Genomic DNA, 25,772 nt, shown 5'->3' with positions numbered 1-25,772 from the left:
GTATATATACTGAGATTAAAGGGTTACAGAGATCCGGAAGTATTTTCAGTTCTGCAAATTCGTCCTTTGACGGTAAAATTTATCTTAATGTTGGTCTGCCAGCTCGAGATTGTGCTCGTCTACAAGCACAGCACACATAAGAACAAAGCTGACATCGGTCATAACCAATTATTAATTACGTATTATATGATGTGTCCCATGGTACTTATACCTTTCAGTTGCATGGCCTACCTCATCAATGGGTTAGCTCCTTGGGCAGAAGATGATGTCCTGAGGGATGTACCAGGACGAGCTACCTGTGCGATAGCGTTGTCATCCAAGAGGATTTCGGCGATACCCTCTTCCTCGATCTCTAGGTCATCGACGTGAACCATTCTGAAAAAAATCGTGTTCGGATTGACTAGGCAACAGTATATTTAAAACGAAAACAAATCGTGTATTACAAATGAGCGTCGAGTTTGAACATAATCGCTCGTAAAGGTTATTTGTATCCTGACCCAATATATATATATAGCAGAAATTAGTACACAGTCGGCATTACCGGCTGGTAAGCCCATATATAAGCTTAAAAAGTTCAACCCAAAAGAAGTTTTTCACAGTATATAAAATTTAATCAACTTATTATTATAGAGTATTTTTATTCGGGGCCACCATAGCACTCTTAAATAAGATGACATCTATCATGCCTGAGCTACTCAGTCTAAGAACACTGCACCTTGTTAGTGCCATGGCTTTGAGAGCCCATGCCGCTTGGTCACATGGGTTCTTCTCGAAAGCTTTCTCACAGCATTCAACACATTTGTCGAACTTGAGTTGGCGATAATAGTACAATGCGCGACACAGCGGGTCCACTTCGACTGACGTCATTGTATGCTTATTTTTGTACCACTTGCGACGGTATGCCCTGAAACAAGTCCAGCGTTAGTTTTCAACGATTTACATTAGCGATACTGAATAATGTCATCCACTTTAGCAAGACCAATTAAATATCACTTTGTTAAGACTGGATTAATGACCTGGCAAAATCATAAGGAATGTTAGAGGTTGAATTAATTGTTTTGAAATTAAGGGAAACAAGTGGCCGTGAATACGAACATGTCATGCTTGTTTATAACGTATGAAACAAACCCATAAAGCTGTACCAATTTTTCATGTATCGTTGACAATTTATTTTACCAAAGACACTTGCTACTAAAGCTATAAACAATTATTATTTACTATAGTTTTTACTCAATGTTATATCACCATCTTCACGGAAGCGGCATCCACAACGTCGATATATTGACCCGTGTACATATTTATGCTGTTCGACAAATTAAATGATTTTTCGATAAAAAGACTGGGCAGTGATGGCGCAAAGTTGGAGCTAGATGACGTCTGCTGGAGGACACCTTGGCCAGAAAGTGTACTATTTTATTTTAGAGGGTTATATAAGATGAGTGCGAAGAAGACCCTGTCCCAATGGGTAGACGTCTCTGACAGATTCAAAAGTTTCTGAATGGATAGCTGTTTTTTTCTCTCAATTCAACAGGGTCGCCTGAGCAAAAATGATTTCGAACTGATCCTGGCAGCAATGATCATCTCAGCAGTAATTTGCATTTGGTGGCTACGCTTCAATAGTAACAAATATCCAAAGGTTCAATCTATTATCTCGAGATTAACGTCAACACTACATAGTTGCCTTAGAAGCTCTATGCATGACACTTAACAAAGTTATTTCTCTTGCAGGGTATCCACCTTATAGCCGTACGAAAAAACCCATCTAGTTATTGATCTGACTGTATGCCGATACGAGCTACAACAGCCGGACCCATGAGGCACCCAAGCTTCGAACTGTTTGCCGTGGATCTCGGTACACGGACAGATTGGGAAGTTTCTCGCTATGCTTGAAATGTTGTCAGCCTCCTCTGCCAAAAAGTATGGGTTTACAGAGGCCGCTGCGAAAAACGTTCTTCGCAGCCAGTCGTGGAAGTCAATCGCTGCTCTAAAAAAGTGCGCCACTTTGCGTTTAGCACCTGACGCGGCACACGGTAATTGCGTCGGCCGTCTGTGTTGGCCTTCTTTTTGCATAGGTGCGAACAGTGACATGTTCGCTCCTATGCAAAAAGCTGCTCTGGCTTTGCATTTTCTTTCCAACGAAACCGTAGCACACGGATAGCCACAATTCCATTGTGACTGCGTGCGGAAATGAATCACCTCTTCAACACTTAGAGAACTCCTATTGCCTTAGAATTGAGCTAAATCAACCAAAGAAGGGAAAAACATTACTACGGAAATATGAGTTTAATACATATGTAGAAGTTTCCTGCTTATGTTAGCCTTTAATATCTGCGAATCATATAACATCATAACTCGTATGTACAGCTTATATGGTATACACTTTCGATTCTCACAGTCCATTTGTTAGCGTTTCCTTACCTAGACAACGCCGATTCAACCGTGAATAAAAGTATTATGTAAAGAAGCACAATCGTACTGGTGATAGCGGCATGCCAGTTGATATTTACTCAGCTATAGTTGTTGTCGATGAATAGTGGAGCTCTGCCACTGGCCGGGGGTGAGGCAAATGCGTCACTATGGAAACATATAATACATCGGCATCCGGCCATACCGCACGCCTATCAGTGTAGCTATAAATCGTACAACGTAAGCGTTTGATGTTGATAAATAGGAATTTAGTGAAGTTTCAATAGGCGAACGTGGAGCTGGCACTTTAAGGTAGGTAAGGTTGATTTTGATAGCTGTAACCAATGAAACCGTATAAGTGACCGTCGCAGAGAATAAACTAGGCACTACTTCTACTTTCAACGAAAACTATTTCCTACTTTCGTTGATTAATGTGATAATCGTCTCTTTTATTAAATTAGCGCTTCATTACTTGATTGGAAGTGATGATTAGTATACTATGGATCAGTTTTTTTATCGCCTAAGCAAATAGTGATTGACCTATGACTATATAGGTGTAATGTCAGATCATCTAAACCAAATTATATAGTTGCACATGCACACAAATACATCAGATCTAAAAGCCAGTTTCTTTAGATGCACATATATACTGGTACATTCGTATGCGTATGTGTGACTAAGTACAAAACGTTCAGGTGTATATTCAGTTTCAAGCCTGTGTCATCCAGAAAAAGCTTAGCACCTTCCACCGCCTTTACTTTGTTGTAAAACCCTAAAGCGTAAATGAAAATCCATGTAAATAGTTATGAACTTAATTTATATATATATATATATATATATATATATATATATATAAATTGATTGAAAATAAAACGACCAATCGTATGGCTAATTCTAAGTGTGATACATTCTGTAGACCATTAGAGACAATTTGTATATATGTATCTATATTTACATTTGGTTTTTTGTACGCGATGTCAATACACTCATATAAATGCTATATATTTTTATCATTATTCTTGATGTTTCATATACAATATATGTTATTAAAATAACCTACGTACAATGTGGACATTCATTTCCAATGTTTCCAACGGCTTTGTATTCCTTTTGCAACCGCGGGCAGGCAATGTCCACTTGGTGCTATTTAAGGTATCGCTGACAGCGCCGCCTGCTGGAGCTTTACTGTGCTATACTTTCACGATATAAACGACCATTTCGCATTCAAAATTCGTTATTTAACTTTTGATTTCGCTACAAAATTAAATATTTGTTAACGTGATTTGAGCAAGCGGTGCATTGTTTCTACCACAGGACGAGGAGGCCATGTTTGTTGAAGAGTGATGCTCTGTTCAGTGACGATGTGCTATTTTCTCGAAGAGATAAATCGTTCTGTAGGGGCCGAAAATGTCATTTCCGTTATTTTTGCGGAGATGGCCTAATCATGACGTGAGAGTGAACATTAAAAGATTTCGAGGTTGACATGGTAAAGCTGTCGCACCTAACTCAAGATCTTTCGTGACAATTCAGCAGAAGTGCCACATAACCATATCCACCTCAAGGAATCTGGACCGTTATTAACCGTTTTTCTGTCTCACCATGGGATGCGTAGCCGTAGATTAAACAAGGACTGTCATGGATCACGTCTGGATGGGTAGCGGGGGCTTGGGGGCGAAAAAAATGTGTAGCTTCAAGAGTAGAGGCCGTGTCATCCATGTACTGATCCACAGCTATTCTATACATAATTTTTATTGCTGTACAAGCAATAACGTCAGAGTAGTGATTTTGTCCTAATAAGGGATACGAGTCCCAATAAGGGAACTCGTGGGATTTTTTGTAGGATACTCATGGATATCCCCATATGTCGTAGTGACGGGAAAAAAAAGATATTTTCGGTCGTCTCGTAAGACAGTGAAGTCAGTTAATGCCTTAATGCTGAGAATGCTCGAAAGTTGAATATTTCGTGAAAAGTTTTCTCTCAATGGCTGCGACAAAACCAGTGTCCGACCCATTGCTTATGTCAAATATATAGAATCATTAACTTTAAAATTTCTATTTTGAAAACTCAAACTATATTGGAAACTCATTGAACGTTATGACGAACTTACTCCCGAAAGTATCGGCGAAGTAGGATGGCAATTTGGCAACAACTCTCTGTTTACTGCAGGTATACCATGTCGGAGCAGGCAGTATCTACGTACCCTTGCTTCGTTGCGCTTACTGTTGTGAGATTACTAAGTCATGAGTCAAGTAACCAAAACTAATAATCGCTTTCCTATAATATAATTTTACAAGGTGACCTCGCTGCATTATTTCGAATTGTCCATCAAGTAAATATATTGTAGTACTTATAGGGCCGAATGCTTTGCTAAACATATGAACACGATTACCATTAATGATCCTGGTTAATCCCCATATCCATGGTTCTACTGTAGAACCTTCGCGGATAAATCATCGGTGGAAAACAAAGGGTGTAATGTATAGTTCTAACAAAGTTCTTGGAAGATTTTCAATAGGTCGATTTATTCGATGGGTCAGAAGGGTAATTACGACTAAGTGAGTTAGCAAGTATGACCGAACAGGTTTCAACCCTAACAATGATAAACATCAGCAGACGGGAACTTGCAAGGTCAACGTCTCTACGAGAAATTAGGAGAATTATTTATTTTAAAAAGTGTTCTTGCACCCCGCTAGGTACTTAACCGGCACACAGATAGCGTTACACCATAACGAGGGGTCACCTGAGTTCGGCTAAGCAATTCGTTCTATTAAAAAGGAATCTGGTTGTCTTGGTCGTCCACTTTGGAGTTCCCTTCAAATAATTCAACATGACTTATGTTGGCGCTCATATGTCCTCCTTGAAGCTCTCGCAAAGCGTATCGATGTTATCAAAAGTGACCTCGGAAGACTTGCGGGGTCATCGTTAAACCTTTGCGTTTAACGTTTTAGCATAACGTTAGGCGTTTGAAAATGTTTCTTTGCAAACAAAAAGATCACGCTTGCTTCCGGCGCGGCAGGGATACCTCAGTTGTTCATACTAAGGGAATCATTCCCTTCGATGAACTAGCAAAATGGAATAGACCTGTTAGACTCAATCTGAAGGATGTAGGTCGTAGCCTTCACGATCACTACGACATCGGTACATCGATGATAATTTTTCCCAGACGAAAAGGTTATGTTGATTTTAATGTAAGTGATCTATTGAAACTCTTCGTAAAGTCCAAGGGTACACAGCGACCACTCTCTAACATTTCTTCAAAGCCATAACACGTTGTATTCCACCTGTCTCATAACACACTCCTGTAAACCGGGTTTGGAATCTTCGCCCACATTGCGGGCTCTGCCCATGTGTCTGCCCATGTGGGAAGTTGCAACAATGTCAACAAAAAGGTCATTACAAGTATTTCTACAAAAGTAACAGTGGATGCACACTACGGTCAAAAGGTGCAGTCTCTTTAATACCTATTGCACTTGGCTTTCAGGCCTCGGTATCGATACTGTCCTGAGAATTTATTTGAATGTACTAAATAAAAAACGTAACGAACAGATGGCTTGCGTCATGATCCCTTCGCTGTTGTTGGTGTGTTATCGGCGTCGACAACCTCTCTATATGCAAGCGTTATGCCCCACCTGTAACCGGACCTATGAGTGCCACAGTAGCAGCAATTGTTTGCAGCATTTGCTTTCTGATTGTACGATAGACTACTTCATTTTTAATAGCTAACTCGACCGATCGGAGATAGTGGGCAAAGCATACTTGTGATGCCTTCTGGGCTGAGGCAGCTATTTCTTAATACAGAATGAAAGATCTCTCATTGGGTGTCTCATAACGAAATTGTTGGTAGACTAGATAAATTATAGTAACTCCTTGTGAACACCAAAAATGGTGTGACGAAACCGAAGGACGAGGGCATCACAAGTATGTTTTGCCCACTATCTTCAATTGGTCGAGTTAGCTATTAATAATGAACTAGTCTATCGTACAATCAGGAAGCAAATGTACAGGACAAGCGTAAACGTGAAATTTCCCTTGCGATAGTGAGGCCCACGTCAAAACATCGTATAGCTTACTACATAATCAATTTACTCCAAATAAAATCAGTAAATTTCTCCTTACCATACATGGTAACGGTATATAGGCCTACATGCATATCTTAGAATTAATGTTATGCTATCTTTTGTTAGCTAGTTATTGTTGAGAATAATCAATTTTCTTATTACCGATATATATATTTCACATGCAAGTCTTCACATATTAAGCAGTAGATGTATAATTTATAATGGGTATATATATCCATTTATATGTAGCACTTCGCTTATTTAGATATACATATATTGTAAAAAAATGAGCATAAATATTCTGACGTATAAACATACTCTGTCATACCTTTTCTTCGAGACCGGCTGTTTTTGCTTTCTTACATTAAAAGTTATTTTTTACGTATAATTACGTTTTTGTGTCAAAGAGGCCGCAAAGTAAGCTACAAATCGATCCTGATAATTACTGAAGAGAAGCGTAAAAAAAATAGGCCGAAAGCAGCCTGCGATCCTAACTGGCAGAAGACCGCAGCACATCAAATATCCAGGCAAGCACATATTTTTAGTAATTAAATTGATTTCTTTGATCAATAACCTTCAACAGGTCAATGACCCAGGGCTGAGTCATGTAATCCATCGCAAATGGTAGCATATCGATTCGAGGTGGCCTTAAGGAAGCGGCACGTTGATCAGCTTTTAATTCCTTGGCTTGTTTTCTATATGCGCCATTTCGCTTTTGAATAGAATGGCGAGCGGAGGAAGAAGTTCAATGTGGTCTGGGTCCTATCATTTGGTAAAGTGTGTAAATTTTTCAGCGCTTTTATGCGGGTAATTGTCGGTCATTTTGTCATGAATTAACTAATATCACCAAAGCATTTCTTATAAACCCTTTTTCCTGGTACCTCCCACTTTGTGAAATAACCTTATATTTTTTGTTACGTATATTATTGTGGGACAATAATATGTGATATTGGTATTGCAAGCTGATAGTTTTACCCTAGTTATGAAGTATTAAAAAAAAACTTGATCCTTGTAGGTGTTGTAGGTCACATAATTGCCATTGTCGAGTGGTATAAACAATATCGGCGTGCGCTTTTGCTTTGATTTTATTTTGTAATGCTCTTGTGACTGCCAAATTTCTCTACTTTTTGATTCAAGCCACTGTTTATGTTTATTTACTAGCATAACTTAATGGAATGATAGCGTGACTCGCGTTGAATACATTAATATTAATTACTAGTTTTATTATAACTCGATAAGCTGGAAGACAGTGCTAAACGCGGCAAGGAATATACCAGTACCTGTGACAGGCTATAGAAAGCTACTTTACTAGCACGGCAACCAGCACGGGTTTGACGACGTGACGGAAGAGCGACCTATTCTACAATGCATTGCGTACAATGGCGTGCTGGACTTTACAATGACAGAAGACGTCCACACTATCGCCTATGTAGATGACCTGGCGGTGGTGGCAAGGAAGGTGCAGGACGTCAAGCACATCGAATGGATAAGGGAACATCGACTAGACCTGGCCCCGAAGGTGTCCGAGGCCGTACTTCTAGTAGCTCGCAATGAGGCCAGAAACATAGATATTTTTCTAAATGGCCACGGGATCGCCGTCAAAAAAGAGGCCAAATGCTCTAGAGTGATACTAAATAGAAGCTAAATCTTCAGTCCGCATGTCAAACATACCGCAGAAAAGATTATGCCACATACGAAAGGACCAGCGAAAACAGAGAAAAGGTTGTTCGCAGCCATCCCGAAGTATCGTCAAATACGTGACACCAACTTAGGCTGATGCAGCACTCAACACTGACAATTTCCGCAAAACCCTTACTTGCGTCGAAAAGCAGCTCGTGGTTTGCGGGCAATATCGATAGAGGCCGCCCTCGTGCTACATGTACTCTTCCGTGGCGACTCACGATCCGCGAACTGAAAGGGGAGGCAGGGTCTGCAAGGAAGCCCATTCTTAACAGCTAGAATACGGAGTGGTCAGGCAATTCGGCCGAGGAAGAGACCGCCGATATATTAAAAGCCCCCGAGCATCGGACTAGAAGGTTTATTAGAGACATCGGGAGGTATGTAGCAAGAGAATAAAGGGACTTACGTAAGTACTCAGCGGCCGTGGCTGCTTCGACAGTTACCTGACAAGGACCTTCGAAGCCGGCATGCGTCTCTTGTGACATATGAGTAAATATTACGGCGAAGCATACCTTATTCTAGCGCGAGAAATTCAAAAACAGCGGAATCGAAATGAAAAGCAGCTTCAAAAAAACCTCTCAGTGTACAGCCTTATGCCAGCTATGCTGGACAGTGAAAAGTTGTAAACCTTTACATGTTAGGAAGCTTACGGAAAATTTTAATAAAATACAGGTAGACACCCGTAAAAAAAATTGCGTCTGAAAAACCTTTTGGCACTTCTAAGAAAGCAAAACTGCACGTGCACACGTTATTATGGTACTTCACATACAGCTGTGACTAGAGGCTACCGCACAATCTTCCAGCTATTGGTTTAAAAGCAAGTTGCGATCGAAGGAAGTCGCGCAATATGGGTCCAACATTAGGGCCTTTCATTAAAGTCGAATTATCTACCGTACTTCTACAGCATATACACAAAATAGAAATAGTTAAACAAAGGAAAACCCTGCGAGTATCCAGGATTATCAAACTCTATCATATTTAGCATATATATTAGTTCATTATGAAAACACATATAAACATATATATCATATATTGGTGGAGAGGGTGAACAGGATAAGGAACAGGACTTGTTGGAAAACGCTTTTGCGAATGTATCGTTAACGAGTGCCTTCAGATGAATGCGAACACGATGTCATGTCAAATAGGCAATCAGAACAGTAATATTTGCGTCAGATTCTAAAAGAGAACACGGAATATTTCGCCAAGGACGGGAACTTTTGGGGGGTTACGAGAGGACTACCGATCACACATTTTGCGTTTGGGCTTACATTAATATGAATGAGTTTCAAAGGAACAAGCCTCTGAAGTGATGTGATGATCGCACAGCAAATATATAGGTTTAGAAATCCTATATATTCGTATTCCCAAAGCAGAAACGCAAAGGTTATTCTAAGTGGTAATTTCAAACGCTGACAAGCAATGCTTGGTCTATATGCAGTAAATCGTAAACGCCACTATTTTTTGCTATAATTAGATAAACAAAAAAAAGGACTTGTTTTCTCAGAATTCCGTTGACTAACGTTGGTTATCGGCTCAGCATCAGAAAAAGAAGATATTATAAATTTACAATAATAAATAATGCACACTCAATATAGTACGCCTATTGACGTATCTGCCTATTCTTTGCTGAATGGTTGGCTGGGCAGCCAAATTTTGCTTATAATTGGCAAACCTGCTCATTTTCATTATACCTGTGTTCTAAAAAAAAGCTGAGTAAAAAAAAAACAGAGTTATGTAAAATTCTCCACAAATTCCCTGATTTGTAAATGCATACTGCCAGAAGCATGCACATCCATCCGTGCCCTTGTATTTTGGTTCCACGTAGCATAGAACCTAATCGCCCTTTATCAATCCTACTCCTAAACTATTTCGTAATATACTTCGTTTTATTTGATTTCTAATGAGGAAGACCATAGACAAGCAACGCTCATAGCGGTAAGTAGCTAAAGTTCGTGACACGAAAATGCAGTCAAGCCGAATGTGACCCATTAATTTGTTTACGAAACGTGACCAGTTATACAGAATAGTTCCCATAGCGCGCCTAACTTAATGTGCTTGTGACGCTTAGCGATGTCAAATTTCAACTTACAACGCCTAGTACTTTCGGTAGAAAGAAGCTCAGTAGAATGTAAGTTGAATGTAAATTCTGAATATCATATTGAGTTTTCACTATGTGTGTTTCACCTTGTGTTTATATTTTTTATTTGAGGGCCGGTACAGACAGACTGGTCAAGTCTATGGGATGTCTCATACATATTTATACATCATCATATTGAGCGGCTTGAATCCAGCAGACAAACGATTTCTCTTCATATATATTTATCTTGTTGCTTTATACTCGAGTTTTTTGATCAAATTTTGGCGGAATACCCTTTCTCTCGAGCCGTACCCTTTCTCATAGAAACAGCGCGGAATTGTACACTATTATTGAGCTGGTAAGGGTGGCCCGAGAGTCAGCTGAACGACAACTCCGTCCATGGTCGCAGGTTATCGAAATATTTTTAAAAACTTTAGTCGAATGTTAGAAGAGGTATTTTCCACCTGGAATAAATAAAATTTATTTTAGTGCCGTGCTGACATTGAAAGAAGTGCTGGTGTTTTACTGCGACAAACGTTTGAGTCTCGAATTTATAAGATTATTCTAATGGTCGCCCTTAACTGCAACTGTGGTCGACTTACCTTGAATTTTTTTATGCTAATTACCAATATGGTTATACTGTAATGCGCGTACATTATAAATCAATCATGCTAAAGTCCTTTTTTAGTACAGCACGACGAACATTTCCAGCAAAAAAATATTTATCTATAAGAAATTTGTCAACAATTTTTGCACTCTCAACGGGCTACGTAAAGAGTGCGGTAGCAGTTTTCAGAGTATCGGGTCCAAAAGCTAGTAAGTATATGTACGTTCGTGATTTATGTTGCGCATATCGATGTTACAGCGTTGTTTTAATTGCGCAGTACATTTAATACTTTCTTATTTTCAAAGTTTCCATTGCACTGCTTTACAAAGGTGTATTACTTTCAAGTTCCGGCATTTTTATTATTATGCATTTCCTTATTCACACAGGTCGCATACTATATATGACTAGCGAACCTCATACTGACAACTCTTGGTCTTTCTTCCGACAAGAGGCCTGGACACTTAAGCCACTGTATGTATTAGTATTTATATGAATAAGCTGTTGTTATATTGGGGTCTACTGATTGAGTCACATAGCGGACCGGCAGTAGGAAGCGTACGATTTCAAACTTTTTTCCATCTCTCATAATAGAGGATATCGCATTAGTAAAAAGCATTTTTGGCGGTGATATTGCAGTGACAGTTTTGCTTACCATGGGAGGCTTTAAAACCAGACCGGAACATGGGCGCGTCTACGTTCGAACATTACGCCATCCAAAGAGTCATCGGGAAATTGATAAGGCGGTTTTGCTTTGGTTTAGCGCTCCAAACTCATTCACAGGTACGTAAATGAACTGTAATCGATTATGCCTTTAACTGCAGGCCTTCGGATCCGAATCTGCAAAAAAAATACGTTAACCAGTTATCGTTCGCTACTTACATACATTTATAGATATTCGGTTTATGCTAGCTAGCATACACAAGCCACCTACACGTAAAGGAAATTTAATTAAGTCAGCACACTATTCATTTTAATAGTGTTATTCTATATTGCATTGTACACTCGCAAGTTTATGCGGAACTTACCAAGGCCTTTTTTAGGTAGTCACTTACCGTTTCAATGTCAACGTCGATCTCTTACGATTATTTTGCAGTTTTTTTTAATTATTGTTCATAAAAATCGCTTTAGCAGGTGAGGACGTCGTAGAGCTCCAATGCCACGGTAGTTTGGCGGTGATTCGAGCGCTGACATCAGCACTGGCATCACTTGAGGGCCTTCGAGCTGCAGAGCCTGGTGAATTTGCGAGACGGGCGTTCCTCAATAAAAAAATGGATCTCACTGATGTTGAAAGCCTTGCAGACCTCATTGAAGCAGAAACCGATGCCCAGCTTGACCAGGCCATCAGAGGTCATTAATCGAATATTTATATAATTTAATTTAAACGTGAGGTTATGTCAGATGTGCATTTTACAACCTCGAAGTACCATATAAAATTTTACAAAAAAACTACAAAACAAAGAACTTGTAACTATGTAACTAGACCTGTTAGAAGTTTATCGAGTAAGCTACGCTAAAATGTGCTATCCACTTTTCGGTGCTAGACCGTGTATAAACAACTCAAAGCTTCTTAACGGGTTGGTCTTACGTGGGGAAGCCCGAAAACCCCTATCCATATCTTCAATTAAAACTTTAGGATAATGAGTAGCTTCCAAAAGCTACCTTGTGTCCGAATCTTTATAAATATGAGCAAAACTTCGGTCTGTTATCTTCGTTAACTAGATTACAACACCTCCTACCACTGTCATAATATCTGCTCGGATCTAAATGACCTGCTAACGTATGTAGAGTCATAAGATGAAGCATAGATCTCTTTACAGGTTGAGAATCTTCATTGAGCTTCTTTATACTTTCATTTATACAACATACAGTTTCGCTGCTACTTCAGAAGATGTAAATTAAAGACTGTTGAAAGATTTTTGCGATGCCTTGTATGTTCATGTACGCACTTGTATTAGGAAAATAGAACTCTATAATGCATATATTAGGAGTAGCGGCATATATAGCTGGTGCGAATCGATGGCAGTGAAAGAGGTCGAGCATCACTCACAAAACTTGAAACACGCCATTAATCATGTTTTTATGTTCATCGAATCCTTTACTCTATAACCTAAGTCAGAACTTTGATAGACAGGTCGTGGGCAGTTGGTTTCTGCCTGTGCGCGTTGGATGCAGCAGCTGAAGGCAGCGCGGGCTAATTTCGAAGTTTACATCGACTTTTCAGAAGACCAAGACATATCTCCGAGCACGGTATTCAGATTTTTGGTTCCATCGCGTATGTAATGAATATGTTTATTCGTTATTTATCAAGTCCACTAGTATATAGTCGATAGGAGCATCTACGCGTGCCAGCATAAAGAATATTGTCGATAGATAAAAAGTGTAGGATATCTTTTATGGTTACATGCATATATACAGGCTTCGCATTGTTAAAAAACAGACTATGTATATTGATCTACAGATAAAAATTGTTAACGTACAGGTAGGGGTTGAAGTAAACCACCTTGAAATCCACACCACTTTTAATTGACAATGTTTAGAGTTTTTGATCTTAAAAGTACGTATATTTCGCGAACTGTGTCTCTCATAATTTATGCAATGTATGTTTGAGGTTGATCTAATATAAAAGTACTATCTTTTTAGAATCACATATAGAGGGTCGTTTAGAGAAATTTCGCAATAGACTCCGCTAAGGAACCTCAAGCTTAACTCTATATTTTTTTTAATGCCAACTGTAGCAATAGTTCATTGGCTTCTTGGTGCTAAATGTTTTATAGGTTATGTCGCAAGCCAGTTGCGTACTTAAAAAAACCGCGCATGAGATGAGCGAGGCGCTGCGAACGGCTCCTCAGGGGGAGGCTATCCGTACAGGCTTCAAAGTTGCAATAACTGGTACTGAAAGGATTTTATACGATTACGACCTGTGACCGCCCATTACCTGTTAGTGGCTTCTAATATAAAATATACACTTCGAATAACGTTCGTTTTAGTAATCCGATTTGTTATCGGGGACTAGCAAAGATTTCAACCGTATGTACGAAAGCATGCTAACTTGCTCTTGTTTTGGCATCATTTACTAACATTCACGGTTGCCAATGAATAGTTATATTTTATATGAATTACCTTAACTGGGCATATGTTTACTGGGCATGTGTTACAGCTTAGGAAACGCAAAAATAGTTTCTAGGTTTTTAGGGCGCTTTTAAAAGATTAAATCGAATTTTAGGTCGGCCAAATGTTGGAAAATCAACTTTAGTCAATTTGATTTCACGTCAAGAAGCTTCTATTGTAAGTCCTTTCGCCGGTACTACCCGTGATCTAATTCGCGTATCAGTTGGTACGTACGAGTCACACAATCAGATCGTATATTTGGTTTTTCTGATCAATTTTGAATGAGCTACAGATGATTTTGCATGGATTCAGTAGTGCGTTAGAGGTTGATATATTAGTTAAGCTCAGCTTACATTAAGCAACTCACTGGGGAATTTTCGTTCGATTTCATATCGGGCATAGATCGTAGAAAATTGTATACTAAGAAAAAAGTATGGTCAAAAAATTCTCTGTAAAAACTGGAATATTGTAGATCTCGGAGGACTTCCGATTATTCTCTGTGACACGGCCGGAGCCCGGTGGAACTCGCGTGACCCCGTTGAAATCGAAGGCATACGAAGAGCGAGAGACTTCTCCAGGTAGTCTACTTTAAATTAGCCTAGAACAAATAAAAAATACACTTATGAAGATGTGAAAAAAAGAATAGTAAATGGCGTGAAATGAAGAATCCTACAAGAGTTTCATAAAATGTATGAAGTCGAGCGTCATTTATTACGAAAGCTGACCAGGCAGTAGTTTTTTCCTTATGTAACATAAGGTAGACTTTTAGACAGGCCCACCTGAACATCCTGGTGACTGACGACCCTATGTTGGTGCAGGAAGATCACCGCCTTTTATTGAATGAAGGCAGTACAACTCGTGAATCAGACAAGTGCAACAGCATTGTAGTTCTAAACAAAGTAAGTTTCACATTTTTTATTGATGGGTCAACTTGTTTTACTAAGTGACAATACTTCTCACGACGGCATTATTAGGTATCCTATACAGTTATTAGGTATCCTATACAATTACTGCTATCTACATGTGTTTAAAGATGCTTTGCTTGTTCGACATGACAACAATTGTACAAACTGATCCTGAATTAAGGTATAGGTATTAAAATAGGCATGCTATTTTATGAAGACAGATACGCAGTAAATTCGTTACGCTTGATAATTTTACGGGTTCAAGCGAACAGGCACTCTACTCCGCCTGTTTTGTTTTTCAGTATGTGCGTATTTAGTTTGGAGCTAGTCTATATAGTTCTGAGAAACCGCTAAGTAACTGTGAGGGTAACTTTAAACTTTAAAAACTATCCAGCACAATATAAAGGTGCCTGTCTCAGACCGATACACACACAAAGGGTTGTAACGTTGGCGTCACAGTGTACTGAAAAATCATGTTCAATTTACGGCGGCGATTATAGCTAATCTATTTGAATTAAATCGCATTGGTATTAAAATTTGCAGGTGGATCTTTTCACAAATTTCGACCTACTAAAACGTACTGTTCCGGATTTAAACTTAGTGGATTATGCAGTCTCCTGTCATAGCGGTCAGGGAGTAGGCAACCTAATCGAAGGTATTGTCACCCGGCTTGCAGATCGCTTTGCTGTACACGACACGCCTGCTCTCGTGGTCAGGGAACGACAGAGGAACTTGATCCAAGTACGGAAGGAGCTTTTGTGCAGCTCTTAGACGCGAGTTCCAAATTCATATTGTTCGTTGCGGGTCTTAATATGGGATTACGGAAAATGCTATTATTTTACGGATTCTTACATTCTAGCGGACACAGCGATAAGGTCAACTGCCAATATTTTGCATAAGATCAAAGACACTTATGAGAAAAACGTCAATCAAGCGCCGATTGCACTCAGCTCCCACGCAGCGCATCTTCCTTGTGGCATCACAGAGTACTTTCGTTTTGACTTTTGTTTCATTGAGTTATTCTTTACGGACGCTTTTTTTTGTTCTAAAATATCTTTACTAAAGTTTTGCACCGTTTATTATTGTGCTCGTAATTAAATAGGCACGGTATAATTGACATGAACATCTATTTGGTGTAGAGATCTGCCCCTCCAAGCATCTGTATACAGCTGCCGTACACATGCCGCAATCTGCATGTTTTGTTTTTCAAAAGGGAACTGACTTTATATTAACTGAAGCGACAACCTATAACGGCGGACAGACAGCAACTTTTCCCTCACTCGAACATTGTTGTTTCGAAGATATTCTTGCAAGGCTATTATTTAGTAGTTAATTTTTCGGACAACGGTATTTCTAGAGTTGAAGAGTAGAACATTATTTTATGCTCTTATTATTATTGCCTATTGGGAAGTATAACTGCACTTAGTCACGGTGCAAACTGTTCACTTCTATGTTGATATTACTGTTGAATAATAGAACAGAGAACGAATTCGCATAGTAACTTACGGTCCTCGTGGATGTGTCGTTTATCCTAGTTTTTACAGTTGTGTGTGGCATATTTCAGGAGGCACTAGAAAATATACAGCGATGCCTGGAGGACGCGTCAGGCGACGCGGCAATATCTGCTGAGTATCTTCGACGTGCAATGGTTGCTTTAGGACGAATTTCTGGAACAGTCGGTGCGGAAGAGATTCTTGATACAATATTTAGTCAGTTCTGCATTGGCAAATAAAGGCGGTGTGTCCTGCTTATTCTAAGTACGAATAGAATCGTCCACATCGACCCTTATAATATAAGGAAAGACATTTTTTATCTTAACGGTATTAATCGAATTGTTACATTTGAATAATTTAAGATAAAAAAAACTGTGCTTCGTGCTTCGATAAAAGGTCGCAGTTCTTTATAAAGGTGAAGATGGAGTTTGTCTGTATCTGCTGTGCGTCAGCATCAACGTTTTAGTCGTCATGCGTCTTCTGAAAGAGGCTGATCAAAGATATAATTACAACGATTAGTGATATTTCCAAAGTCTCCTATTTTGATTTTCGCTGGATACACAGAACGCTGCATGGAATATATAGTCATTTATATTGTTCTATTTAATTAAAATGCATGTTTACTCCAATGATGACAAGTATTTACCACTGGGAAATCATCGCACTTCAGTAGGTGATGCGAGGCAATTCATTATTAGGCCATTTCTACAAATCGTTACAAACGACTAACAAAGGGACGAAATAGGAGAACCTATTGTACACAATGTCTGTTGACATATTTTGTATCCTAGTTGGTCGAAAACCAATTGTATTTCTTGGCAATATTGCCTGGAAATTTCGAAGATTATTAGATTGAATATTGAGAATGGCCCAAAGAGCTATTTGATTGAAACATTGTTAAAATGTGTTCTACAGCGGAGGCCCGCAAAGGGAACTAAACTCATGGTGTCACGTCTGCCTCGCGGCGCGATTTATAAAACGTATACTCGTAGTATATGTCTTACGAATTAGCTTCTGTGCATGCGCTTGTTGAAATATGGAAAGAAAATTGGGAGAGATATTAGGATATCGAGCAGAGTTTAGAATTGCTATTGTCTCACCGTTGAAAAGACTGATACATCTCGATAGAAAAGAAACAATGTGGCGCATTTAAAAACCGATATACACGATGCCGTTCATTTGACTTGGCATCTTTTGTCATTGTCTATCGTTCACTACCTACATTCGCGACGGGAATAACGATGGCTTCGAGACAGGGACTCTTAATACACAATAAGTCTGTTAACAATCGTACGGGTGCCAAGTATCACGCTTAATCTTATGGTATCATAGATTATAATTAGTATATAATAAAACTCAATTAAACGTCACGACAAATAAATGCATTCGTTTAGTGAGATCTGTATGAGCTTTTCATAATCTCATCAAAAATAGTTCACGAAGACCTTGCGTGCGCGTCCTTTCCCATTAAGTAAATTAATTCTCTGCCTTATTAATCTTCGGTTAAATATAGCATTCTGAGGTACAGTTCTTGACTTGAATCCTAACACTCTTAAACCCTTAGGATAAGTCGAATTTCATCACAGCTTTAAATACGGGTCTTGTACGAGATTATTTGTGAGTATTTTGGGATTTATTAAATTGAGGCCCGTTACTGAGTACGAGGCTTATACGACAAACTGTTTTTGCTGCTGTAGTTCTATGATATATATATATATATACTATATTTCGAACGTGCTACACAATGTGTGAAGACTACGCGAAAGTTATTAAATAATGGAAAGGTGGAGCTGTATGAGAAGACAACTGCTTCTTTGTTGAAGTTATGGTAAAGAAGAAGAAGGAGAAAAACAACAGTCGCAGTTTCGCTTATTTCAAATTTCTATTTTCCATAAAACGGTAAGCTGTATACAATTTTGGTTATGTTATTCCAGCCGAATGCCATCGATGCTAATCTTAAGAGAAATTAGAAGAACTGAGTATGATAAGAGCACAGCTCAGCTTAATATGAGGAACGCAAATATATGTAAACTTAAACTAAGGCAGTATATTATTATAGCCGTTGCGGAAAATAACGTTGACGATTGTTTTGACATAACACATCGTTTGGAAAACAATACATCATCGACACAGACACCGATAATGAGCATCGATAAGAAGTTGCCATGAATAACTATTTGTACTAGAATCATGCTTAACTACAGGTTTCAGCACATTCAAACATGCTGTTATTATCATCCTGGCTGTATACATACATGCTGTCATTTTGGACTTTGTAAACGTTGATTGGTGAATAAATTTCATAAAAAAAAAGAAAGTAACGTTCAGCTTCGAGTGTAGTTAAGTAAAAGATATCGTCAAGAAAATAACTTGTTGCCGTTCGAAAGAGATACATCTTAATTTCTTGTATTTTATCTGGTAGCGTTGTATGTTTACGGTAGCGGATCCATCTGACAACTGTATTTTGAAAGAATCTAAAATTCATAGATGTACATTTTCTACTGCTAGCTTTGAGTAAAGCTGCTTTGCTTTGCTTTTGGAAAAAAATCGGCCACCTGCGAACACAGCTGTGAAAAGCCTTTCCAACGACAATATGAATAGCTTGTTCGATCTGTATTCCTATTTAGCTTTCCAGTTTGCATTTTCTTAGCTGGGAATAATGTAGCATACCGACCTATTGGTGAGTTTCAGTTGAAGCAACGGCTAGCTAATTAGATTCTAAATCCATTTGCATAGCTCGTTCAGAAAGAAATGCGACAGTCTCAGGCGCAAACAGGAAGTCTATTGTAGAATTGCTCAGACTAGTCGATTGCACTGGCCAACATTGAGACTCCTCGCTCTTGAAGCGTTCACTGTTGAACTTGATAAAATTACTAACGACATCAGGTTACAAAGCGTGCAGGAGAACCTCGTTTTGCTATTCCAAAGAGAATACCAAACGAAATTTTTTCACCGTTGTACAAGCGGTTTAGTTAGATTGAATTCGTCAAGAACGCGTACGTTGGCAACACATACGGTCAAAATAAAGTAGATTTCAGAGGTAGCGAAGCTCGCCGTTCATTCGTCGCCGACTATGGCGCTGCAGAGCGTCCTGACATACTGAAAATAAGATTAGGAATTAAAACGGTTATTTCATAGCGTAAACAGCCAATGATTTTACCTCGCAAGAAAAAAACACTATCAATTATCATTCATTTACGTGAATTGGATACGAAAATCTCCTTTTAACTTACATCCATTGTTTTTTGTTGAGCGCAAATCATTCCCTCAGCTCCTGATATCTGACATACGCATTCAGCGTACTTTTGTAGTACTGCAACGGCTATCGGCGGAGCCGCTGCCATCTTTACCGTTATGAACTCCTTCAGTTTCGTCAGATTGCATTTCTTATCAGAATCCATCTAATTTTACAATCCGAAACAATTTTAATATTTTTATATAACTAAAATTAACCGCTCCAAAAGATATCAAAACAGTAATGTCGCTCATAGTGGAAATATCCCGTTTCGATTTTGACTGAAAAGCGTGTTCAGTAGTGAGATCGTCCGAAGGAAACCTTTACACAGAGCGTGCTAAATGACTTTCCACCTTCTGCAAAACTATGTATCGCGACCCATTCCAGTTAAAACTACTGGAAGAATATCGAAATGGAACTTGACTATGAGCTATGTAGCTTGCTGAGTGCGTTCTCCAAGAATATATACAAATTCAAATACATAAAAGTAAACTTAGTCTACGTCTGCTACACTTACCATGTTCGTCTTCTCCATATAACATTTGATCAGCTCCTGCCAATTAGAAACGCAGGTTATCTTCTCAGTTATCATACCGCTGTTGAATTGAGCAACAGGTTATTTTATTTTATCTGTGGGATACATTTCGCTTTGTTCGAGCTCATTGACAAGCATTCAGTCAGCCTCTATAACGTAATACAATTGTTAGTAGGCAATGTTAACTTTCCCAATTTGAAACTTTAACCAGCATTGCCGATTAGGATAGGCAAGTCTTCCAAGCTCTATTGAAAACTCCCTTTACGTCTCGTCTTTCTTCCTTTGATAATTCGCAGCTTTCTATAGTAAGCTAGCACTTTTTTGATCGGAAGTCGCAGCTTGTCTACAAATAATTTTGATACCCGAGGCCCTATTCTGTTCTATTATATATATATACAATAGGCTCTGTTAAAAGAAGAAAGCTACGTTATGCTAAATAGGCATCTATCTTTAAGTGACGAGCAAGTATTTTCTTTCGACTCATTACTTGACCCGCGACGCTTGCTGTAGTTAAAGTTAACTAATCAATACGACATGCAAGATTTCTGAATTATCTCATTATCGACGACTATTGATTTTTATGCTATACCCAACAGGGTCCCGTACCGTTACAGTTTCATTGTCATGCTGACCCAGACACTGCTCGACGACAGGGCGATCCTCAGCGGGTGAAAACGAGTACGCCATCGAAACGAGAATGGTGCCAAGTTGGTGAACATTGAAGCCATTCATGTACAAGGAAAGAACCTTCGACATGTGGAACTCTTCAATGTAAGAGAAACCCATTGTTATAATAGTAAGATGAGATCGTTGAGAGTGGGTTCATATCGGCGAGTTCGGTTACGAAGCGTCAAAACGCTGTGTTTCACATCGACGAAAGATCACTACGTCTTCTTTGAAGCTATTCATTTGCTAAATGTAGCAAATTACCTTTATAACTATAAAATAATATTGCCGTCGAATAAGCTTTTGCCATCGTAAACGTTTCTTTCTACTAATTTTTCCTAGTATTTGATGAGAAACAAAATTTACCTTTTCACGCTATAGATAGCCTATAGATTCACGCCATAAATGTCTTTGACTCAATCACACTTTATTTTAATAACAGTTTTGGTACTTCATAAAAATAAACAGCATATTCAATACTAAAGGAACTTTATGGGACAGCATATAAAAGTTGATCGCCTTACAACCGGCTGAACACAAAGGCCTGGAAAATGGCTCAGATTTATCGAAAGTAGAAAGAAGACGTTAAAAATTAGCACAAGATAACAAGCATACCGTAACATATTAAAAAAAAAAACGGTAAACATTGGCAATATCATAATTTTTTTCATACGGTTCGTCTAACTATGGATATGCGTATTGATGTTCAGTAATTCTACTCTAGTTTCAAAAGCTGGGTATCCTAACGAGCAAACTGATTTAAACGACGAGAACTATATTTGCCACGTTTTAATCAGCTGTTTTCGAAAAAATTCATTTTTAATTAGAAGTTTGGTGGAGTAGCTGGTCTGGCGACCGGCTATTGTGATATGTTATGTTAAAAATATTTTTTATTTGAATATAATTTTATCTAATCAAGTCAGAAAGATGCTAGAAGGCTAGTACATTCACTTCAGAGTCCGAGCTCAGAGTAAAACTTAGACCGGACGGTAAAAATTTAATACAATGTAAACGAAGGATTTTTTTGTTCGAACGTAATGCTGAAGGAAGTTTTTAAAAAAAAAAAAATGGTAGTTCTCATAGAGCTTAAAGATGAGCCAGACTTCGGCTATGAACAGCCATCATAAGCGGTTTGCTTAAACAGCCCGCGGTTCTTAACATTTAGGTAAATCAACAAGCATTTCGCTAACAAACGATTTCGTTAGAACCAAATAAATTAGCTCAGGTCTTAAACTATATAATACGTACTGTATTGGTCCATGTTGACGGTTTCGGAGAATCCAAATTGAGCCTCTAAGGTTATTCCGAGAAGAATAACAATTATGTATGGCAGGCCAGAATTGCGTTGAAACCAGGGAGGAATCATCATGACGATGTCTAACGAGAGTGCTTGGTAATCAAATCCGTTGAATGTTTCAGCCTACGCAAATGGTAACAATAGTCATAATAAGTTATACTAGTTATATATATATAAAACTGTAGTACGTTATTTTTAATACACTTGTTGCATACTATTAATGTTACAGGCGCATACTACGACAATCCGAACATAGTATCTAGAGTAAGATGTACAAATTTTACTGTTAACTGTATGAAAGGACTTGCATCAACGACCGCAGAAAAAGAAAACGATTTATCCTCGAGAGAATAGCAGTCGCAGGATACAATTATTCAGATTTCGAGAAGGTCTTACCCCGATTTGATAAACTATTACCGCGGAGAGTTCATATACTGCCTAGCAAGCAGTTACCGCAGAAGCAACCAAACAACAACTCTTCAAAACACAGACGGACGGCCTCATAGACTTTCATCTTAAACCCTACGCTCCGCTCTCCAAAATACTGCACATTCGCAGCTAGCCTAATTAATGTACATAACACAAGTGTATATGTTTCGCTTCTTTAGTCCGACCCGAACACATTGAACAAGAAACCCGGCCTGTTCTTTCATAGGCATCATCTATACGAAAAGCACTTTGCCGGAACCTGTCGACACCAGTACTCTCGCTAAACGCCTATGTCCTTCGACCGAAAATCGGTATAAGGCTGCCACTGGACTTTAAACAACTCAGCCTCATCTTATCACGTTCGGTGAAATTACTCGATAACGCCTTACCACACCATAAGCTCATAATAAAACAGAAATGAGCGATTTATTACTACATATCGGTACTATCAGTCATCTAATACTCAAGAGATTCAGGGTTCAAGGCCATGTTGGATTGTAGCTTATTATCGAAGATTTTTTTATTGCAGTTGTTCTGGTAACGGCGATAGAAATTTTGGTATCGTTACTAGGGCTTACGTCTAGATAAATCAAGTTAACTTTGAGGCCAATTTTGTCTGTCTTCAAAACTTACTTCTTTGTAAAGGCGATCGTGTATAGTCGACTTTCAGCGCAGCTCGAAGAACTTCGCGTCCGATACTAAGGTCTGATGAAGTGTCTTGACCACTTTGTCTAAGTGTTTGTTTTCAAGCGGCTGCCTTTCCACGAATAAGTGAATCTGATAGTATAAATTTTGATGGTTCACTTAGATACGGGCATTTAGATATTACGTAGGAAGTTTGAGGTTATTCTGAGTCGACGGATTGATATTTAAGCGTGTAAGATTGATTCTGCTAGTGGTCTCAGCCGGTTTTGCGTACGGTATTGTGTGTTTTGATTCACGAGTATAGCGTGCAATTAGAGTTAACGATTGGCTCATCTCGTTGCTCGTCTGGTACAATTAAACACACGTAAATGTCTTGGCTAGCTGAAACTTCCGGACCTTTGAAGGTCGACGTCATTTTGTATGTTCACCTGAAGCAGATAAGGGTTGACACAGGGAGTGTGATAATAATAACAGTATCAGTCTAAAAGCGTTTAAGAAATAAACTGCGATGTGTGAACAATAACATCGAGGTACCATTCCATTTAAAAACTACTTTCTGTTGAAAACGTAACGATGTCTTTTCGTTTCGTCTGTTCAGCTGAAAAAATAGGTGGGCTTTACACAAAATCACACCGCCGATAGCCAAATAAAAGGATAGCGCCATAGTTCAATAGCCATGATCCCATGAACATGGCTTACTTTCTTCGCACCTAAATCATTCAAAAGAACTCCAAAGCATGTTTAGGATAATTTTTTCACAAAGCGCCCAACCAGAAGCGTTTTTCTTTGAAATAACAGAAAACTAAAATCATTTTTTAGAAAAAAAAAAGCACTATTTATCGTTTATGTTCCATAGAATATGGATGTAGATATTAGATACTGATAGCCTCCAGCCCTATAAAAGAAGACGTTATATTAGGTTATATACAAATAGCAGTTAGATAATGATAATATTTCCAAAGAGTATGAATTACGTATACTCGAGGATACTGTCAAGACAATAGAAACTGCACAAATTAAATAATTGTGACTATACATACCAGATGCGCGTGCTCTTGTCTCTCATAGGGTGTAATTGATACCTATTCGTCGACAGATCCGTGAGGTATCCAGGTTCAAGCCTAAATAGTGAGACAGTTTGTCCCTAAATAAATAAAAGCATCAATAAAGAAGACGCTGGTAGATGGAGTATTAACGATCCCTTCTTGTGCTTGATCGTCCATGACAGCTGCTTGAATTAGCTCTGTTTAACGGTGCCAATGGGTTGTCATGGGACGGGCAGTTCAAAACTACAGTCATGGGACAGCCAATTTCCTTGGCAAGCAAGTGGTTCCCGTTTGGAGCTATGCCTTCCTATGATACAAATTGCGAGTTTTCCTGAAAAAGGGTATCGGTCCATCTCGACTAAAATGGAAATAGCCAGCATTTTAGTAAGAACAATTCATAGCACACTTAACTAGATCTTCCTTTTGCATGCAAGAGTCTATCGTTAGTGATGCTAACTTCCGCTGTGTTCGTGTAGAGAGTTTTCTAGAGTGACTTGTCAGAGCACTAAGGGCGTTGAATAGTTTTACAAAATGGGTGTATTCTAAATTGAAATGATCTGGCTTTCCATATACTTCTTAGACGGAACATATTATAATGGTTGCACGGGCCGTTTTTGACGACTGTCCTGACTCATATTCTGCTGTATATAGAATACGCTAACCGTACTCCAGTGTTTCAGTGATTCACTGACGTACAAATCAGTCGGTATTAGATGCTCGATATATCCGGTATCGCATGCAATGGACATTATTATTATTGACAGCTTAACTGTTTAGAAGAGCAGCATCATATTAGAACAGCTCCGTGTACATCCAGCACGGGCTCTCCACGCAGTAACGTTTCTTGGATTCAAAAGCATTCAACTGCGGATCAAATAAACTACCTGGAAGTGTTCAAGATGACAAGATTTAAGTTACTATCACTTTTAAGGACTGTAGTTGGGTCAAATGAAGAGCGGATGTCAAGTAAAAGCAACAAAACGAAAAAATTTATTTCGTATCCGCTTGTTTTAAATGAATAGATTAGCGTTGCTTGCCAACATCAGGGAGACAGTTTTAATCGGCGAATAGTTTTTAACAGATTCTTTTTTTGGGAACTCTTATTACTACAAGTATAATCCCCTTTGAATTTTCTTTCATCGAAATATAACGTAAAGTAAAAAATCTTCCGTCTTCGAGGTGCATTTAGTCCTAACTATTAGTCCTAAATAATGATCTTGTTCCGTGTCAAGTTGACGTTCTTAAAATTGAATGCAATATCCTAGTTTCCACGGAGAAACCTTTAACAGAGAGAAGAAGGAGACATACGCTTTTGTTATAATCGATATTCTTAATCACTGTCGTATCTTTTGCTTATCATAATCATTGTCATTACCAGCAGTAATTATTTTTTGACATGTTATCGTTGTTGCTCTGAACCGAGAATTTTTAGGCAGTCTCCTTACCATCTATGCGTGCGTAAAAGCGTTCCCCTTCGACAACAAAAAAGATCTCGCCATTGCTGTGCATTTATTTTCAGCTGTACTATCTCTTTGCTCTTTGTACGATCTGTCGAAGGATTTTGGTAAACGGAGACGAGAGTTT

General features: G+C 38.7%; 3 protein-coding genes and 1 long non-coding RNA gene across 19 annotated transcripts in view; 2 read left to right on the top strand and 2 right to left on the bottom strand.

The window, feature by feature from the left end:
• Positions 1-2,425, top strand: part of LOC147756356 (uncharacterized) — an 8,711-nt gene extending 6,286 nt beyond the window's left edge. For 2 of the 3 annotated variants that reach the window (XR_015323963.1, XR_015323965.1), the window contains exon 2: positions 219-624. This is a non-coding gene — a long non-coding RNA (uncharacterized LOC147756356). Of the gene's footprint in view, positions 1-218; positions 625-1,728 lie in introns of those variants that run through there. The other variant, XR_015323964.1, reaches the window with a different exon arrangement.
• Positions 1-2,547, bottom strand: part of BBS8 (tetratricopeptide repeat protein 8) — a 14,818-nt gene extending 12,271 nt beyond the window's left edge. For all 4 annotated transcript variants that reach the window (XM_022799785.2, XM_022799786.2, XM_022799787.2 and 1 more), the window contains exons 1-3: positions 2,419-2,547; positions 716-904; positions 232-375 (exon numbers count right to left, since the gene is read on the bottom strand). In XM_022799785.2, coding sequence (XP_022655520.1) covers positions 232-375; positions 716-867 — 296 coding nt within the window. In that variant the 5' untranslated portion in view covers positions 868-904; positions 2,419-2,547. The remainder of the gene's footprint in view (positions 1-231; positions 376-715; positions 905-2,418) is intronic.
• A 4,130-nt stretch (positions 2,548-6,677) lies between these two features.
• LOC111247116 (uncharacterized) lies at positions 6,678-25,771 on the bottom strand. 4 transcript variants are annotated; one of them, XR_015323947.1, is made up of 12 exons: positions 25,634-25,771; positions 24,959-25,072; positions 24,183-24,546; positions 23,131-23,570; positions 22,020-22,191; positions 20,712-20,869; positions 20,088-20,123; positions 19,569-19,736; positions 19,351-19,434; positions 16,349-16,825; positions 11,482-14,535; positions 6,678-10,686 (listed from the first exon to the last, which is right to left on the bottom strand). XR_015323947.1 is itself a non-coding variant. In XM_086983925.1 (10 exons), exons 5-9 carry the CDS (start codon positions 22,138-22,140, stop codon positions 19,393-19,395), a joined length of 525 nt encoding a protein of 174 aa, XP_086840051.1. In that variant the 5' UTR covers positions 22,141-22,191; positions 23,131-23,570; positions 24,183-24,546; positions 24,959-25,072; positions 25,634-25,771; the 3' UTR covers positions 14,616-16,825; positions 19,351-19,392. The 4 variants fall into 4 exon arrangements, 2 of the variants coding, with proteins under 2 accessions (XP_086840051.1, XP_086840052.1); XR_015323948.1 differs by lacking the exons at positions 6,678-10,686; positions 11,482-14,535 and adding an exon at positions 14,616-15,648; XM_086983925.1 differs by lacking the exons at positions 6,678-10,686; positions 11,482-14,535 and having other exon boundaries at positions 14,616-16,825.
• LOC111247113 (uncharacterized) lies at positions 10,581-16,730 on the top strand. 8 transcript variants are annotated; one of them, XM_086983914.1, is made up of 11 exons: positions 10,590-10,631; positions 11,216-11,300; positions 11,466-11,609; positions 11,961-12,176; positions 12,961-13,076; positions 13,604-13,718; positions 14,053-14,163; positions 14,410-14,515; positions 14,707-14,836; positions 15,386-15,583; positions 16,407-16,730. In XM_086983914.1, the coding sequence occupies exons 3-11, from the start codon at positions 11,483-11,485 to the stop codon at positions 16,572-16,574; spliced, it is 1,287 nt and encodes a 428-aa protein (XP_086840040.1). In that variant the 5' UTR covers positions 10,590-10,631; positions 11,216-11,300; positions 11,466-11,482; the 3' UTR covers positions 16,575-16,730. The 8 variants fall into 8 exon arrangements, with proteins under 8 accessions (XP_022653420.1, XP_086840040.1, XP_086840038.1 ...); XM_086983913.1 differs by having other exon boundaries at positions 10,598-11,038; XM_022797685.2 differs by lacking the exon at positions 11,216-11,300 and having other exon boundaries at positions 10,581-10,631.
• Position 25,772: the final 1 nt, after the last annotated feature.

Source organism: Varroa destructor, unplaced genomic scaffold (genome assembly GCF_002443255.2).
Source record: "Varroa destructor unplaced genomic scaffold, Vdes_3.0 BEIS01000003.1, whole genome shotgun sequence".
Classification (NCBI taxonomy): domain Eukaryota; kingdom Metazoa; phylum Arthropoda; class Arachnida; order Mesostigmata; family Varroidae; genus Varroa; species Varroa destructor.
This window is presented reverse-complemented; position numbering and strand designations above follow the sequence as displayed.